Below are 18,437 nucleotides of genomic sequence, written 5' to 3'. Positions count from 1 at the left end.
CAAACATCAGAATGTCCAAAAGGTGTTTCATTTTTGCTTTCCTGGCTGCTAAATGTGTACAGTTCATTTACAGTTATTTACTTTTTGTTGTGTGTTAGAATAATTACGTTCTACAATCTTTCCTTTCACGCTTCTTGTACCCGAGCAAGATTGTCACATACTTCACTTTTCTTGCTCTGACCGCAAATTCAAAATAGTTTGGAAACGCAAATCCCCTTGTTTGAAAATAAGCAGCAGTTTATTAAAAGGCATAGTCCAACAGTTGACCTCTATTTTTAAAGGGAAACAAATGTGCAAGATACATACAGAATGGAAAGGCTTCTTTATTTCTTGGACTTTGATGACCCACCACAAATTGGGTTGCAACCCACAGTTTGGGAAACACTCAAGTAGAAGAACCTGGTTGCCAAGTATCCCTGACCTTACTATATGCATTTGAGTGGTGTTATGACTGGTGTAAATTCTCATGGCTGACTTTTTCTCTGGTAGCATATGAAAAGTCTTCCATTCTTTTTGTTGTGCTTGTAGTGTACTGAGATCACACAACGTTTGTAGAAGGTTCTGCACTTTTACTTATGACATTTCATGGAACAGATTGACAGAACGTAGTTGAAACTAGTTATCTAGTTATGTATGTGCTACTTGCTGTTTTGCCCAGGGAAGAACAATAGGCTTCAATCTCTCAAAGCAGCTTCATGATGTGGAGTGAGACAAAGTGGACCATAGTGACTCAACATTGGTAATTCCTCCTGCTCTACTTTTAATTATACTTGAGGTCACTGTAGCCTCCACCATAAAAAGCCATGTTCCAAATGCAGAAGTGCTGCAAAGTTAGATATGCCTTGGCAACTCTTTATCTGACTCTGGTGCATTGTGCAAGCCAAAACACTGCAACCATCCCATAAAGACTAGTGTTCAGTCATTCACTATGATAGTAACCAATGACTTGTTGTTTTATGTCTTTTTTCCTATCACAAAATAATTATTCATATAGCCATTCTTATATACAGATACATATACACATATATATATAGATATATATATGTATGTATATGTTTTCATATATCATATAATAATGACTCACTTCAGGGTTTTTGTGGCCCAACATATGGAGATTATTGCTGCACGGCTCTGCCAACTGCCACAAGATGTTAAAATGGTATCGAAGTAGGGTAGGTGCAAGGATTTGTTGTCACTCTAGGCGAGTACCGCACTGCTGCTCGGTTGCACATGGGGAATATTTGATGGCAAAAGGTACAGGGTGGCAGATAAATTGTCTTCTTTCCATAAAACCAGCCCTGCATGTATGAGACTGTTACATGTCTTAAAAGTAAGTGTCGTTCATGGTGCCCGTCTACCTATTACATGTTCGTTTTGGTGGAAGGTTTATTATTTTCAGTCAGGATTTAATTAATCAAGAAATGAGGAGTACCAAGGTAGTAACACATACATAAGATGCATTTCCTTCCACTGGACATTTTCTGAGTTCTGGCAGTGGCACTTTCAACCATTGTGACAGCTCCAGTTTTGCAAACAAGTAGAAGGTGTTTGTGTAGAGCATGGATTTTTGGATGTGTAGCACCTTTTTTGTTTAACTGATGGTTGTTATATGAGGAGTTCAGATGTCTTTAAACAGCAGATACACACAAGAGCTATATTTGTCAGCAAATTCTTCTGTTGTAAAGCTGTAGGGAAAGAAACAGCATCTCATTATTCAAAGTATATATTTGAACGATTCCTGCTGTTGCTGTTCATTTAATTGAATTGACCACAGTTCACAAAATGAAGGAGATAGTCACAGTTATGGACGTCAAACTTTGAACTTTGACTTTCCAGATTGATGGAGATCTTGAGATTGGTACTGCGTATGACCACGATGAGTTGTGATGCATTTTCCCAGGTGGCACTCTATTTTTATTATCTTACGAAGACTCCCTCATTTGTTATGAAAATGGTTGTATGGAATGAGATTTTTAATGATTTAGCGCAACAATATTGTTATTTTTTTTTTTTTTTTAAGATAGTTGTTAGAACTAGGGTATTAAGTTGGCAGAGGTATACACCTTTGTCCAGAAAGGGACCACAATCCTAGTCAGGGTAAGCCACACACAGTCCAAATTATCCGGTGCCCACCCTCTGGTAGCTTGGCATTGAGCAGTCAGGCTTAACTTAGAAGGCAATGTGTTAAGTATTTGTGCAATAAATCATACAGTAACACAGTGAAAACACCTCACAGGTTTAGAAAAATAGAAGATATTTATCTGGTTAAATTAAGGTAAAAACTATAAAGATTCAATACACACAAGTTGAGATATCACTTTTGCAAGTTTAAAAAGAGCCTTAAATCTCAGAATGCAACAGTTGTATCTTGGTTTCACAAAGTACCTGGTTTACATCAAAAATATTAAGCACAGGGTACGCAGAGGAGGAGATGCGTGAAAAAATAGGGTGTGCGTCGGAGCTTCCAAGGCGGCACAGACATTGCATCATTTCTTTCCACGCTGCAAGGGGCTTTGAGTCAATTTCCGGTGCGCGGTCTTGGTTCCTCACTGCGATGCGGGTATTTTTTGGGGGACGATGCGTGGAAATCCTGGGCGTGCAGTACGAAATCACCGGTGTTGCGTCAATCCGTCAAATTTTCTGTCACAATGCACGCGTTGCGTTGATTCTTTACTAGGGAAGTCAGGCTGCGTCTTTCCTGTTTGGCTATGTCGATCCAGTTGGACCGGTAGCAAGGCAGGCGCTGAGTCGGATCTTCACTCGGGAAGTCGGGCTGCATTGTTCCGGTTCAGCTGTGCTTTTCTCGTTGCAAGGCAGGCTGTGCATCGTTCCGCCTAGATGTGCGACGGCAAGTTCCTCTTGACAGGTTGCAGGTTCAGGTCCAGAAGTGTCTAAGTTGGTGGGGTCAGAGATCAAGTTTATATACCCAAAATGCCTTTGACGTGGGGGAGACTTCAAAGAGTGGTTTTGAGATGCACAAGGTCCCCTTTCAGTACAGGTCTGTCTGCCAGGGTCCCAGTAGTGTGAGGGCAGGCCACTAGCCTTTGAAATGTAAGTGTCAGGCCCTCCACCCCCGAGCCCAGGAAGTATGCAGATGAGTGCAGGTGTGACTGAGTATCCTGTATTTGTGGTTGTCTGGGTGAAATGCACAAGGGAGCTGTCAACCAACCCAAGGATTAGAGTCACAGAGGGAAAACATGTTGGAAATCATAGAACACATTTTACCTGCTCATCTGTCAGATATACAGCCACTTGGATTGGAGACAGGCTGTAAGGCACAGATGATTTTTAAGTGCAGAGAAATGCTCTCTTTCTAAAAGTGGCATTTCTAAAATAGTAATATAAGATCGAATCTCACCAATAAGCAGGATTTTGTATTACCATTCTGTCCATACTAAATATGACCTGGTTACCCCTTTCTGATCAGAATCTACCACTCAAACAGTACATGAGGGTAGCCCTAATGCTATCCTATGAAAGGTGCAGGCCTCACAGTAGTAGAAAACCAATTTAGGAGTTTTCCGCTACGAGGACATATAAACCACATATGTACATGTCCTGCCTTTTAACTACATAGCACCCTGCCCTATGGGTTACCTAGGGCCTACCTTAGGGGTGCCTTATATTTAGAAAAAAGGGAGTTTAGGGCTTGGCGGGTACTTTTAAATTTCAAGTTGAAGTGGCAGTGAAACTGCATACACAGGCCAGGCTGTCAGGTCTAACAATAGTGTCCTTTTCTTTAAAAGTCTGAGGTATCTCCAGAGTATCTTGAATCAACCTACCCCATCCTGTAAGAAACTATAGTTAAAAATGTTGATAATAATCTTGTCCACTGCTTAAATATTAGATTTCCTTTTAATTGTATGTTTGTGAGAATGGGAGAAGACCATTTTTACTTAAAAGTAAATCGCAACCCAGAAGTAGGAAGATTTTATTTGAATATTAAATCTGGGAATTGAGCCGTAGGAGAAAACGTTAAGCTTTGTAGATTGTTAAAAACATCTGGATTGCCAATATTGTTGCTCTAAAGTTCAGGATTTTAACCATGTTCTTCTTTTCAGCCCTGGGTCACAATTGTATGAAAATGTATATTCAAACCCTACTATGCACAAACCTGCTCTGGCACTTTGTGTCTTCTGTATTATCTAAAGTCACTGAATGTTTGTCACCTAATTGTATGCATTTGTTAAATCTTTTTTTATATTATAATATGCTATGAATAATTTTAAGATTGTCATTACACTATTTCAGTGGAAATATTTTAATACATAAATTGAAATCAAATCTTCTGACACATTCAGCAGTATTTGTATATTGTTGTACAATTGTTCCATTTGTTTGAAGTGTATACAAATAGCAATATTACAACTCAAAAACATTTTTGTTTTTCTGAAAGTAGACATTCTTCTCAATCTGCATATTAAAATAAATTGGTATTTGCCATTTGTACTTTAATTCACTTAAAAGTACATTGCACTGTCAGATTCTTATCTTATATTAACAATAAGTTATTTTGATAAGTTTGTGTTTTTTAACTGTAAACCAGAAATAAATGTGCATATCATTTTATGCTAACTTGTTATATTTCCTGTCATTTTCTATTAGGCCAGGCTTGAAATTTGTGCTTTGAGAGATGCGGTGGCTGTATATCTGACAGATGAGAGCAGGTAAAATTTGTTCTATGATTTCCAACATGTTTTCCCTCCATGACTAAAGAAGAAAACTAGAATGCCTTATATTAAAAGCAACAGTCTACCTGAAGGCAAGTGAGTTTGGCACTCTTTACTGTGCAAACCACTGCAGGATCCCTAGTGCAATGTCTAGTGCCTCTACATGTTAATCATTCTCCGCCCTTATACAAAGAACACAACTTCTCAGGCTTCAAATTATTAAGTTGGAATATGGTAGCCTGGGTTTTAACTTGGAGGACACTGATTGGAGCGAGTTCATCGGCAAACACCAGATATGAGTATTCCAGGAAACTTGAGCTTTAAACTGTCTGTACAGATAGTGTGATGTTCTCACTGTAAAAAAAAAAAAAACAATCCTAGAGAGAGGTGTTCGTCTGGATCTATACCTCATTGAACTGTAAAATCAAGGTTCTCACCAGTAATCACCCTGACATCCAACCCCTGCCTTTAACCTTTCATTGTGACCTACAAATTATTAAACTTTTTATCGTATATTGCAGAAGTGACCCTCCAGGAGAAAAAGTTTTAAAATGCCCTTGACCCTCAAACAGACACTGACTGTTTCGCTTTTGGATCCAACAACTTTCCTCAAGATGTTATTCATTGCAGAGCACTTCACTGCCATGTTTGAACCTCATGTGTATCACTGCACTACGGTAGAGAAACAAGAAAAGGCATGGGGAATCCCTCCCTTAAAGAAAGTCACCTTGAGCTATATCACAGCAGGAGGGCGCCAGTTAACCTTTGTATCCCTATTACACAGCAAGCCTGCCTTTAATCGGAGATTTGAATCAAAAACATCCAGGCAACCAACCTTTAACAGCTTTCTTAAATCTATAATAATAGCATCTTTCTGGATATATATATCACTGGGATATAATGCATTATATGTGCATACAATCTAAGTCACAAAGCCACCATGATGCATTTGTGCTTTCCTTCTCCTCTGAAACCTATTCTCGTTCCATCCCCAGCACCATTGATTACAATGGCCTTCAGCTTGCATAGCTCGGAAAGTTGAAATGGCATAAAGTACAACCTACCTTATTGATATTCACCCCTTTACAAGATGTTCCAGTCCATGAATGAAGAACGCTCCTTTTCATGCGTACAATTCACCATGAGCCAGTACAACAACCTTGTGGTATCCTTAGCACCACTACTATCTGGGCCAATTCTAAGGAGGAAGAAATCTGAGCAGTGGTTTCATAAAGCTTGCAAGCTGTCAAAGGCGTGTCTAGTACAATCATTTAATACGTGATCCCTTGCTGAGATCATATACACATGGCATAATAATAAATCTTTGATTAGGGCGAAAATGTCTGAATAGGAAAAAGCTACCTGGACCAAATTGCTTGCTGCTGTAAGGAACAAGGACCAATAGACCTTCTAGAAAATCATAGCCTCATGCCACAATAATGTAACCTTTTCCCAAAACCCTGTGTAGCTTAGTGTAGGAAGCTGGCTTGGTGTGTGGTGGGTATCCAAGGTACTTACCAAGTATCCCCTCTTAGTGAAGTGTAGACAGTGTACAGAAGCCAGGCTCTCAAGAGGTAGCCGTGGATGAGCAGTCTAGGCTTATCTAGGAGACATGAAAAGTTCTTGCAATACCACTGTAGTCACACAGCACTTACACACATGAAAGAAAACAATTGGTTCTACGAAAATAAAGGCACTTTATTTTTGGAACACAATCCCACAAAATACTAGAAGGGCACCCCTCCAATACGAGGTAAGTAATGCACTAAATATATACACTAGTAATCTGAAATAGGCATAGAAAAAGGTAGAAAACAGTGCAAAAAGCAATAACCAATACTGACCTGGGGGGGGGGGTGGGGGGGGGCAAACTATATGCTGAAAAAATGGAACACAAACACAGGACCCGACCTAGGTAAGTGGAATGTGTAGAGGTGAGCTGGGGGTACTAGAAAACCATAGAGGTAGGTAACACAACACCCTCCATCGACCAGGAAAACAGAAGTAAATCACTGGAGAAAAAGAAGACATCTAGGCGAGACTGCAAGAAACCAGCAGTGGATTCCTGAAGACAGAAGACCTGTTGAGAGAGGGGACCAAGTCCAAGAGTCACACTGCAGTCGAGGAGGAGTAGGAGTTACTACCCACCCAGCTGTATTTGCAGGAGTTGGTCGACAGTGAGGAAGAACAGGTCAGCACTGCAGCCCTGGACCTGATGAAGAGTTCCACGCTGGAATGAAGATTGCAGACAGGTGCTGGTGCAGGAATTCCACCAACAAGCTTTGGCAAAGGCAAACGTGTGGTTAGTGGAAAAGTGGTGCTGCCAAGGACTAGCAAGGCTCAGGAGGATTCAACCCAGGAGGGGAAGTCACAGGGAACCCTTGGCATCGCAGATAGTCCAAAGGAGCAGAGGCAGCACACACAGGAGTCCCATAGGACAGGGACAGAGGAGTTGCAGAGGGAGCACTTTGCTGCACTACAGAAGAGAATCCCACAACACTGGAGAACCATGGAGGAGGCAGTGCTTAGCAGTAAGGAGGGCTGGGGGCTGGAGCTGCACATAGCTTGAAGATCCCTTGGAAGAGATGCCAACAAGCCTTGGCAGCTGCAAAAGACACAGTGCACAGGTGTGCGGTCCTGCGTGGGGAGGCAAAGGCTTACCTCCACCAAAGCTGGGCAGCTGGCAGAGAGTACCAAAAGTACTACTACGGACCACCTCCCGTGATGCAAGATCCACGAAGCTCAAGATGAGGGGAGATCCACACAGCCAGTCGTTGTTTGCTGTAGATACCTGCAGTTGCAGGGGAGTGACTCATTCACTCCAATGAGATTCCTTCTTGTGCAGGCTAAAGAGTTGCTGTCTTCTGAGGATGTACGGCCGGGGAAATGTTGCAAAGCTCGAAGGTGCCTTGGAAACAAAGTTTCAGAAGAGTCTTCATCGTTGATTACAGCTTTGTCGGTTCATGGACGGTTCAGTCGTGGTTCCAGTGGCCAGAAGTCAAAGTGGAGGTTGCAGAGGATTCCTCCTGGAGTCTAGCAAGCCGAATCTGAGGATTCACCCAAGAGAGAGACCCTAAATAGCCCTGAAAGGGGGATTGGTCATCTAACCAGGTAAGCGCCTATCAGGAGGGGGCTCTGAATTCACCTGCCTGGACTGGCCACTCAGATGCTCCCAGAGTTCCCTGCTAACCTTGAGAACAAGATGGCAGAACCCAGGGACCCTCTGGAGGAAGTGGTTACTCCACCTTCCATTGTCGAGAGGGGGCCCCTGAACCGGTGTGGACTGGTTTATGCATTGAGGGCACCACATGTGCCCTTGAAAGCATACCAGTGGCTTGGGGAGGCTACCCGTCCCCAGCCAGTCACACCTATTCCTGAAGGGAGAGGTGCGTTACCTCCCTCTCCCAAAGGAAATCCTTTGTTCTACCTTCCTTTGCTTTATCCGATCAAGCAGCAGGAGGGCAGAAACTTGTCTGAGGAGTGGCAGCAGCTGGGCTGCCCAGAAAAACACTAAGACTAGTGGTAGCAATGCTAGGGGTCCTCTAAGGAGCCCCCAGAGTGCATGGAATCATACTTCCAATATTTGGAACAGTATGGGGCATGATTTCAACATGTTTGATACCAAACATGCCCAGGCTTGGAATTACCATTATGTATTTGGACATGGGTAGTGACCTATGTCCAGTACATGCGTAAACTAGTGTCCCCGCACTCACAAAGTCCAGGACTATGGATCTGGAGTTTGTGGAGGGACCTCTGCTAGTGCAGGTGTGCGCTTACACAGGTACCTGCACCCTATCCACTGGGTTTAGAGGGCCTACCATAGGGGTGACTTACAGTGACCTAGTGGAGTGACCTGTAGTGAAAACGGGTACATTCACCGGTTTCACGCAGGCTGCAATGGCAGGCCTGCAGAACCCTTTGCATGGGCTCCCTGTGGGTGGCAGAATAACTACTGCAGCCCTTAGGGATCCCCTGGAATTCCAATGCCTCTGGGTACCTAGGTACCAACATACTAGGGACTTACATGGGGGGACCAGTATGCCAATTGTGAGAAGAAAAAGGTATAGTTTACAGGAGCGAGAGCATAACTACTGAGGTCCTGGTTAGAAGGATCCCAATAGACACAGTCAAACACACGGACAACAGGCAGAAGATGTGGGAAACCATGCCAAGAAAGAGGGCACTTTTCTACACTGAGGATCAAAGATACTTACATTTCTCGAAGTTATATTGTCAGACAGCTCTGTCTACTGGATCACCTTTTACCAGATGTAAGCTTATTGAATCCCACAATGTAAGTCCTTTTTCTCTAAAAGCGGTGATGGCAGCCATAAAAAAAGAAAAGTCTGAAAAGACCTCTGGCCTTGAAGCGATTCTAGCTGATCTGTACAAATCAGACCCCATTCTATGGGGCAGTTCTATTACCGTCATGAGCAATGCAATTCTACAAGGATTCTCCATCCTCACGCTATGGCTGGGAGCAGAGATTGTGCCCATTTTTAAGAAAGGCAATAGCCAAGATGTCGCCAACTATCACTATCACCCCATTAGCTTGCTCAACAACATTCAAAAAGTAATTTCAGCTGCACTGCTTACAAGAATAAAGAATTAGGCTACGGAGAATAAAATCTTTGCCAACTACCAGGCTGTCATAAGGAAGAAAATGGACCCAAAAGAGCGTTCAGGTTTTACCGTTTCTGATGGACACTTCTACCTGTAGAACAATCCCAGATGTCAGACGGGGTCTGGTAACTTCAAATGTCTCATGTCGCAGGTAGAGGATGCTGGCTTTGTATCAGCTCCAGAAGTGGCATCCAGTGACTTCATCTAAGCCTTACAGCGCTTGCCCTCCCACAGTGTCGGTTCCTTTTTTTTCACTCCTTCAATGCAGATCCGGATATAAGTTCTCTCTAAGGAGTTTCCTCGCAAAGAATTTTCATAAATTGCAGTACCATGTCCCCTTCTACAAAATCAGGTTTTAAACCTTGTGAGTGACAGGTGTCCATAATGGACCCCTGCTGTTTGTTTTTTTGTGCCTGAGGTAGAATCATGACTCCTGGGCCTGTTCTTCCTGTCAAAGTATACACCACTAGACCATAAAAGAGCGGGAAGCAAAGCTCTTTATGGTCAGGAATGACTGTTGGTGTGGCAAACACTGAAGACGTTTCTCCAAATCCCCATCTTCACCTTCTGGGGGCAACAAGAAGAAGCATACGAAGAGCAAGAAATGTTCCAAATGTAAGTTGCCTTATCACTCTCCATCCCCCACAGGACCTTCATCCTCTTCGCGAGCGTTATTCGACCCCAGTGGTTCCCTCTCCAGTGACTCGGACCCTGATTAGCTTAAAATTTTCCAAGATACCTCAGGAGGTAATTCATCATGGCCAAATGGCCTCAGGGCACATCGTTAAACCAGGACTGGGCAAGTGGACACAGCATATTCAGTGGCCCGGTGACGGGCATGCATGGTGCCAAACATCTAACCTTTCAGCAGCCGCCCAGGCAAATATAATGGACCTGCCATTCAATAACAGATTTTTTTGACGATACAGCTGATTTTTGCACTGGAGCGTTTTAAGACCAGCAAGGCTACAGCTCTCTCCCTTGGGCTACTACTGCCTCCTCACTGAAGATACTATCTCCAGTTTCTGTGTTTTTCAGGGCTTTCAAGAGGATCTTCCTTTCGTCAGCGACAGTAATATCAGCCACATATCTAGCAACAACCTAATCTGTTGGTCAGGCAGTACAGTAGTAGAACCAGAGGAAAGTACTTTAGATCCACCCTGAAGTCTCCATCCTCTTCCGCACCACCAGGAAAGCAGACCTAGTTTGTTTCGCCAACTCAGTTGGAGCCTGTAGAAGTGTGGGTGTCTTGCTTTCTTCCAACCTGGAAGGCCATCACTTCAGACCAGATGTGTGAATGAGTTACACGTTCTCAGTTCTAGCCCCCCCCACTTATCTCTTTTTATCTATTTATCCCAATGAATTGGTTTTGCGAACTAGGTTTGCTTTTCTGTCAAAGGTGGTGACTCCCTTTTACCTGGGTTAGTCCACCTACCTTCCAAAATGTAACCCCCCCTGCCCCATTTCCCTAAGTAAGAGGAGCAGTGGCATTGGTTAGATCCATGATGGGTGCAAAACTACTGTCTGGGCTGTACCAAGCTCATATTACTGAGTGACCAGCTCTTCATCAATTACTGTGGTGCAAAGAAGGGTAAAGTGGTGCAGAAAATGGTCCTCTCGATATAGATCATCCTTTATATCAAAACCTGCTGTGCCATGGCCAAAAGGACCCTCCAAAAGGAATTGGGGCCAAGTCCACAACCTCTGATCTAACCAGGGTCTTTCCCGTAGCAAAGATCTGCAACGCAGGGATGTGGGCATCCCGCAACACCTCTGCCAAGCATTACTGCCTGGATTCCAAAGTGCACAAGGACGAGCAATTTGCCAGAGCTGTCTGCCGGATTCCCTTATCTGACCATTCATGATGCCTCCTCCAAGAGTAGGGTATTGCTTTGTAATGTGTTCTACAGTTGATGAATCTGAAGTATCCATCAGAATAAAAATGTACTTACCTGCATTAACGATCTTTCTGGTGGAGGCACTATCACTTGCAGATTCCTCACTGACCTGTCCTCCTCCCCATTGAATGGATGTGCTATAGGTAAAGTTAATAAGATCCCACTTTATCTTATCTACTGCATTACTCTACTGATATCAGTTCATCACTCATCCTGAAGGGTGGGGAAAAATGAATCGAAACGTCCTGCATTGATACGAAATAAGTGCCCCCTGTCGGCGACATTTCCAGATTCAGATTCAGTCCGATGCCTAGGATTGTTCAACAGATAATGAACCTGTAGGTAGATAGAGTATCCACCAGAAAGATTATTATTGTAGGTACGTAATTCTTTCTAATTGGCCAAGGTTGTGATTTTGAAAAAACAACCAGTTTTAGTGGTTATGTGCTGTGCCTTTAACAATGCTCCCTGCCATTTATTATGGAAATACTTTGTGTCCTTGGTGTTCCCTTCTTGAATTTACAATTACTTATCAACTTGCCCGAAGGGAATTTCCCAAATATTTTTTGGGGAAGTGCTGTTATAACTATTAAACTGTTACTAGTGTCAGTGGCGTAACAAAGGTCCCTAAGTACTGGGGGCCCGCTCAGCACAGTACCCTGGCCTGAGAGCTTCTGGAAGTTTAGTTATTCCACTGTCTAGTGTATGGGAGCTAGGGAGCAAACTCCCTTGTGCTTAGGCACATAAGGATGGAGCTGTCTTCGCTGGGTACGTCCGAACTGCACAGTTCCTCCTCAGTCCACCACAGCTGAGGTTTTACATACAATCACACAGCTATGTTTCAGGGAATCATTAGTAACAAGATTTACAAGGGGGTTGTTTAACTTATCTATGAACAAGGCCTGCACTCAATCTCTCCAGCATCTGCCAGATTCCTCAATCTCAATTTAAGATATGCTCTTGTCCCTTTGAAGTTTGAACTATCTGAGCCAGCGAAGGGGCCTAGCCCCCACCCCACACTTCCCAGCTTCCACCCAGTAGTCAGTGACAAGACACTTTCTCATATTTTGCCACAATCCGATACGTCTCAGATGGTAGTGTCAGTATTATCCCGATTTCTGCATAATGCCTGGAGACTCATGTCTTATTGGGTTTCTGAAAGAAAAAGACAGAGACCTTGAGTGACTACTAAATAACACAAGGGATGACCTGATTAAGATTGTTTGTTTACCTTTTTTAATAAGTTTTAATGCTAATTTAACAATTCAAGTTTCTGAAAATTATGAATTTTATGGTTGACTTTAGTTTTTAGGGTCGAGCCTGTGAGTGCATGAAGTAGTGCATGCGTCTTGCTTGCAAGATGCTGTTGTGGACAGTTAAGGGCTTGGAGCCTACCTGTTGCTTACCATTTGTTGACTTTCGTGGCACTCTTAGTCACAGCCTCTTAATTCAGTACTGCAAGGCCAGCATCATTTCCGTTCCTCTCTGTGGCGCAGGGACCAAGCACTGATTAACTCAACTTAATCAGTGCCCGTCCACAGCACCTGACATTATTGAGGTACTATTTTGTTTCTTGTTTTTTTACTTCTAGTGCACTGCAAACAGAAGGTGTGTGATTGTCAAAAACATGCCCAGCAGGACAAACTAAACTGCAAAGTTTTTTTTTTTTTTTATAGCTAGTTTTTATTTTGCCAAGTCGTCGTTCTTCATTTTGCACTCATGTTTTCTTTTGTTTTTGCTAGTGAGCGCCGTTCTAAAAAAAATTATTGTGTTCTAAATATTGCACTGCAACATTGTTTCTTCATTATGTGTAGTTTCTGAAATTATGCCCAATCCACCCCACTTCAATACCCCCCACTTCAATCCACCCCACCCCAGTCCAGACCAACCAGCCCCACTCCAATCCTCCCAACTCACCACAATCTAATCTGCCCCTCTCCAGTTCACCCCCCTGCAATCCAGAAAGTCTACACCACTCTAAAACAATCTGCCCACTCCAATCCAATTCAATATGCCCCTCTCCAATCTGCCCCATTCCGTTCCAAAACAATATGCCCAGTCTAATCCAAAACACATGCCCCACTCCCATCCACCTCACTCCAGTCCAAAACAGTCTGCCCCACTGTAATCTGCTGCAGTTCAATACAAAGCCACCTGCCCCACTCCAGTCTGCCCCATTGCAATTCAAAACAATCTGCCCCACTCCAATCCAAAACAATCTGCCTCACTCCAATCCAAAACAGCCTGTCCCACTCCAATCCAAAACAGCCTGTCCCACTCATGTCCACCCACCCTAATCCAGACCACCTCACCTCATCACAAACCAACCCAATCTGCCCCACTTAAATTCATTTCAATCTGCCGCACTCCAATATGCCACACTTTAATGCAGAACAATTGCCCCACTCCACACTGTCCAACTACAATCCCACACAGCTCACTCCATTTCAAAACAATCTCCATCCCAATTCACCCCGCTCCAATCCAACGCACTCCAATCCAGTCCACCTCACACCAGTCCACCACACACCAATCCACCATACACCAACCCAATCCAGCCCAGTCCAATGTACCCCACTGCAATCCAATACGTCTCACCCCACCCCACTCCAATATATTTCAACCCCTCCAATCAAACCAACCCTACTTCAGTGCATCCCACACCACTCCAGTCAATCCACCCCACTCAAATAAAGTCCACTGCTCCCCGGTCCACCTCACCTCACTCCAGTCCAGTCGACCCACATCACCCCAGTCAACCCTACTCTATTACAATCCACATTAATCCACCCCAGTCAACATTAATCCACCCTACTCCAGTCCAATCCACCCCACTCTGAACCACCTTAATATACTCCACTGCAGTCCAGTCCACCCCACTCTGCCCCAATTCACCCTCCCTGCTCCAATCCACCCTAACCCACCCCAATCCACCCATTCCTATCCAGTCCCTCACCCCAATCCACCCCACTCAGTCAAATCCACCTCACTCCAATCTAATCCACCTCACTCCAGTTTACCCCACCCTAATCCAATTCACCCCACCCCAATCCAATTCACCCCAATCCAATCCACCCCAGTCCAATCTACCCCTCCAGTCCACACCGCCCTAATACACCACACCCCATTTTAATCAAATCCACCCCACCCTAATGCACTCTACTACAATCCACCGCAGTCCTCTCCAATTCACCCCACTGTACCCCAATTCATCCCAGTCCACTCCACTCCAGTCCCATCCACTCTACCCTACTCAATCCAATCCAGCTCACCCCAGTATGATCCACTCCAGGCCACCGCACTCTAATCAAATTAACCCCACCCTAATCCAATCCAATCCAATCCAACCCAAACCTGCTCTAATTCAATACACCCCTCCACCCCACCATACCCCACCCCATATCAATCCGCTCCCCCTACTCCAATTCAATACATACATCCACTCCACCTCAATGCTGTTCTCCCAACTCTAATCCACTCCAAACCAAGACATCCCATTCTAATCCAGTCCAGCCCATCCCACTGCACTGCACCCCACTCCAATCCACCTGCCCCATTTCAAGCTACCCCACTCAATTTCTATCCATCCTACTCCAACCCACCCCCACTCAAAGTCCACTGCTCCCCGGTCCAACTCACTCCAGTCCAGTCCACCCACACCACCCCAGTCCGCCCTACTCTAATACAATCCACATTAATCCACCCCACTCCACATTAATCTACCCTACTCTAGTCCAATCCACCCCACTCTAAACCACCTTAATATACCCCACTCCAATCCAGTCCACCCCAGTCAAATCCAATCCACCCCACTGTGCCCCAATTCACCCCATCCTGCTCCAATTCACCCCACCCTGCTCCAGTCCACCCCGCTCCAATCCACCCCAATCCAATCCACCCATTCCTAGCCAATCTCCCACCCCAATCCGCCCCACTCAATCAAATCACCTCACCCCAATCCAGTCCACCCCACTCTATTTCACCGCACCCTAATCCAATTCACCCCAATCTAATCCAGCCCTCTAGTCCACCCCAGTACACCACACCCCATTTCAATCAACTCCACCCCACCCTAATGCACCCTACTCCAATCCACCTCAGTCCTCTCCAATTCACCCCAGTCCCATCCACCCCAATCTAATCCACCTCACCCCAGTATGATCCACTCCAGGCCACCACACTCTAATCAAATTCACCCCACCCTAATCCAATCCACTCAACCCCACTCCAATTCAATACACCCCCTCCACCCCACTGTAACCCACCCCATATTAATCCACTCCACCCCACACATCCATCCACCCCACCTCAATGCAGTCCACCACACCTCAATGCTGCCCTCCCCCCTCCAATCCACCCCACTCCAAACCAACGCATCCTGGTCCAGTCCAGTCCAGCCCATCCCACTGCACCGCACCACACCCCACTCCACTTCAAAACCCACCCCATTTCAAGGTACTCCACTCCATTTCTATCGACCGTACTCCAACCCACCCTACTCCAATCCACCCATTCACTCCAATCCACTATACTCTACTCCAATCAATTCCAGTTCACTCCACCCCATCCCAGTTCAGTCCAACCCACTCCATTCCACTCCTCCCCATCCCAGTTAAGTCCATATCACTCCAATCCACGCCACCCCATCCCAGTTCAATCCATACCACTCCAGAACATCCAGCCCACCCCACTCCAATCACCCCACTCCAATCCAATCATCCCTCTCCAATCCAATCCAGTCACCCCACTCCAATCCAGTCACCCCACTCCAATCACCTCACCCCTCTCCAATCCACCCCAGTCAAAGCCACCCCACTCGCATCCAGTCACCCCACTCGCATCCAGTCACCCCACTCGCATCCAGTCACCCCACTCGCATCCAGTCACCCCACTCGCATCCAGTCACCCCACTCGCATCCAGTCACCCCACTCGCATCCAGTCACCCCACTCGCATCCAGTCACCCCGCTCCAATTCAATCACCCCGCTCCAATCCACCTCACCCCACTCCAATCCACCTCACTCCAACCCAATGCACTCCAGTCCACTCCAGTCCACTCCAGTCCAGTCCAGTCCACTCCACTGCAGTCCACTCCACTCCAGTTCAACCCACTCCAGTGCATTCTAATTCATCCCACTCTAATCCATCCCACTCTACCGCACTTTAATCCAATCCACCCCAGTCCGATTAGTCCAGTCCAAACCAACCTATCCAATCTAATCGTCCCCACCCCAATCCAATACACCTCACCCATTTCAGTCCATCCCACACCAATCCACCCCACTTCTCCAATCTACTCCTCACTTTTCCTACACACTCCACAACACTCTGCCACTGAACTCTGCCCCCCCCCAGTGCTTAATTTGTAAATAACAACGTGCCGGTGCCCAAAGCCCTCCTCTTAAACGCACGGCTGCTGCAATTAAATGTGGAAACAGAGTACTGAGGCGGCGTAATCCTGAAGTCACTTCGGTCCTCTTAATTCCATATAAAGCTTCTTCCTGCCCCTTCAGCTCACTCTTGCAGCTCACTCTTGCAGCTTTCTGCTTTTTTCCTTTGTGACGCTTTTTTGTTTTTCCCTTTCTCCGTCTTTCCCATATGTGTCTTTTGCTCACAGTAAATGCATGAGGCAGAAGAATAAGCTCCGGCCCTCAAAAATAAGTGCTGGTGCTCAGCACCGGAAACAACAAGCACGAATTAAGCACTGCACCCCTCTAGTCAACTCTGACACTCTACTCCCCCTACTCCATTCTACAACACTCTCTGCCACTGAACTCTACAACTCGCTACTCAACTCTGACACTCTACTCCCACACTCCACTCTAATACTCCCTTCTCCACACCACTAACTTTTAGTCATGCTGAACAGCAGGCATGCTGGTGTACAACATGGGAAAACACATTGCCAAAGCAATTGCTTGTGTATAGGCAAGAGCTATTTGCATTGCCACTGCTTGTTATATTTGCTTACTTCTAGTACGTGTTATTGTATTTTACTTCTGCGGTTTTATTGGCACTTTCCAGAAATAAACTCTTTGTGTATATAACTAGCCATTATTTTAGCTATCATTAACTCTTTCATGTCTCAGGTTGACGTTTGGACTATACTGTGCATGTCCGTTTCAATATGCCCCAAAGATTGGTTCAAGAAAGACATAGTGCACTGACTATGTAGGGGAAGAAAGACAAACCGCACACAGTATCCACTGCATGTGGTCTCACATAATTAGAAATATATAACTTTAAAGTATAATTTCCCTCTCACAAACTAAGTAAAATCAAGCGACTGTTATCATTTGAGTGAAAAGTGCCCTCATACAGTATAATAAATATTGACAAAGCCTATATCTCTGGCTTTAATGTGCTGATGTGTGCCATCACAGAAATCCACAAATGTGCAAATAGTATTTTTACCATGTCTTTGTGTTTTCAACCTGCCTTTTTGTGCCTTATAAGTCACAGTCCTGCTTTTTCCAATGGGTAGTGCTGATATTTTGTTACCCTAAATGCTTTTAGCATGCAACACTGCAAGCTTGAGGGTTAATTAGGACACAGACATAGAAAACACATAAAAAGGCAAGTGGCACAGACACATAGCACCATGTGTCTGTGCGTTTTTGTGTATGCCTGCATTAGCGTGTGTAGGCTTTGCCAATGTTTTTTTCTTCTGTGTCTCCTAAAAAGTGTGGTCGAAACAAAAAGAATATACATATTTTTCCAGTTTGATTATTCCTCTCGCAGGTCTCTTACCCTCCCTCCGCCACCCACATAGTCATACATATTCTGTTGGAGTTGTGGGCTCTAAACCTGGACACATCATTATCAGATTTTTGCAATACATTTCAAACCCTCCCAAAAAATTAGAAGGGTTTCAGTTTAAAAAATAGGACTTAATGGATTTAGTGCACATAGCTATTGGTGTTCATTTTAAGAATACTCAACATACTGGGATTACTGTTGGAGTCCAAAACACACAAAACTCAGTAATCTAATAGCATAACAAGATAGTGACTGAGAGAAAGGATGACAAAAGTAGTCAGTCATGCGCAAGGACTGTCATCTTGAAATATTCCTTTGAATGTGAAAACTCATTTTAGGTCATTGGTTTTCCTTAAAGATTGTACAGTATTTAATGCAAGCGATCCCATTGTTTACTAAAAGTGCTTTGCCGCCGTGCCTTCCGTGCAACCGATTGTTAGCACGTTCCCTAAGGCTGCATTCCCTTCGGCCGCAGGAGCGTGTC

General features: G+C 44.7%; 1 protein-coding gene across 4 annotated transcripts in view; it reads left to right on the top strand.

Moving 5' to 3' along the window:
• The window catches only part of EXOC2 (exocyst complex component 2), a 1,213,422-nt gene that overhangs the window by 1,134,906 nt on the left and 60,079 nt on the right, over positions 1–18,437 (top strand). For all 4 annotated transcript variants that reach the window (XM_069217791.1, XM_069217808.1, XM_069217816.1 and 1 more), the window contains one exon: positions 4,606–4,667. In XM_069217791.1, coding sequence (XP_069073892.1) covers positions 4,606–4,667 — 62 coding nt within the window. The remainder of the gene's footprint in view (positions 1–4,605; positions 4,668–18,437) is intronic.

This window comes from Pleurodeles waltl, chromosome 2_1 (assembly GCF_031143425.1).
Source record: "Pleurodeles waltl isolate 20211129_DDA chromosome 2_1, aPleWal1.hap1.20221129, whole genome shotgun sequence".
Lineage (NCBI taxonomy): Eukaryota > Metazoa > Chordata > Amphibia > Caudata > Salamandridae > Pleurodeles > Pleurodeles waltl.
This window is presented reverse-complemented; position numbering and strand designations above follow the sequence as displayed.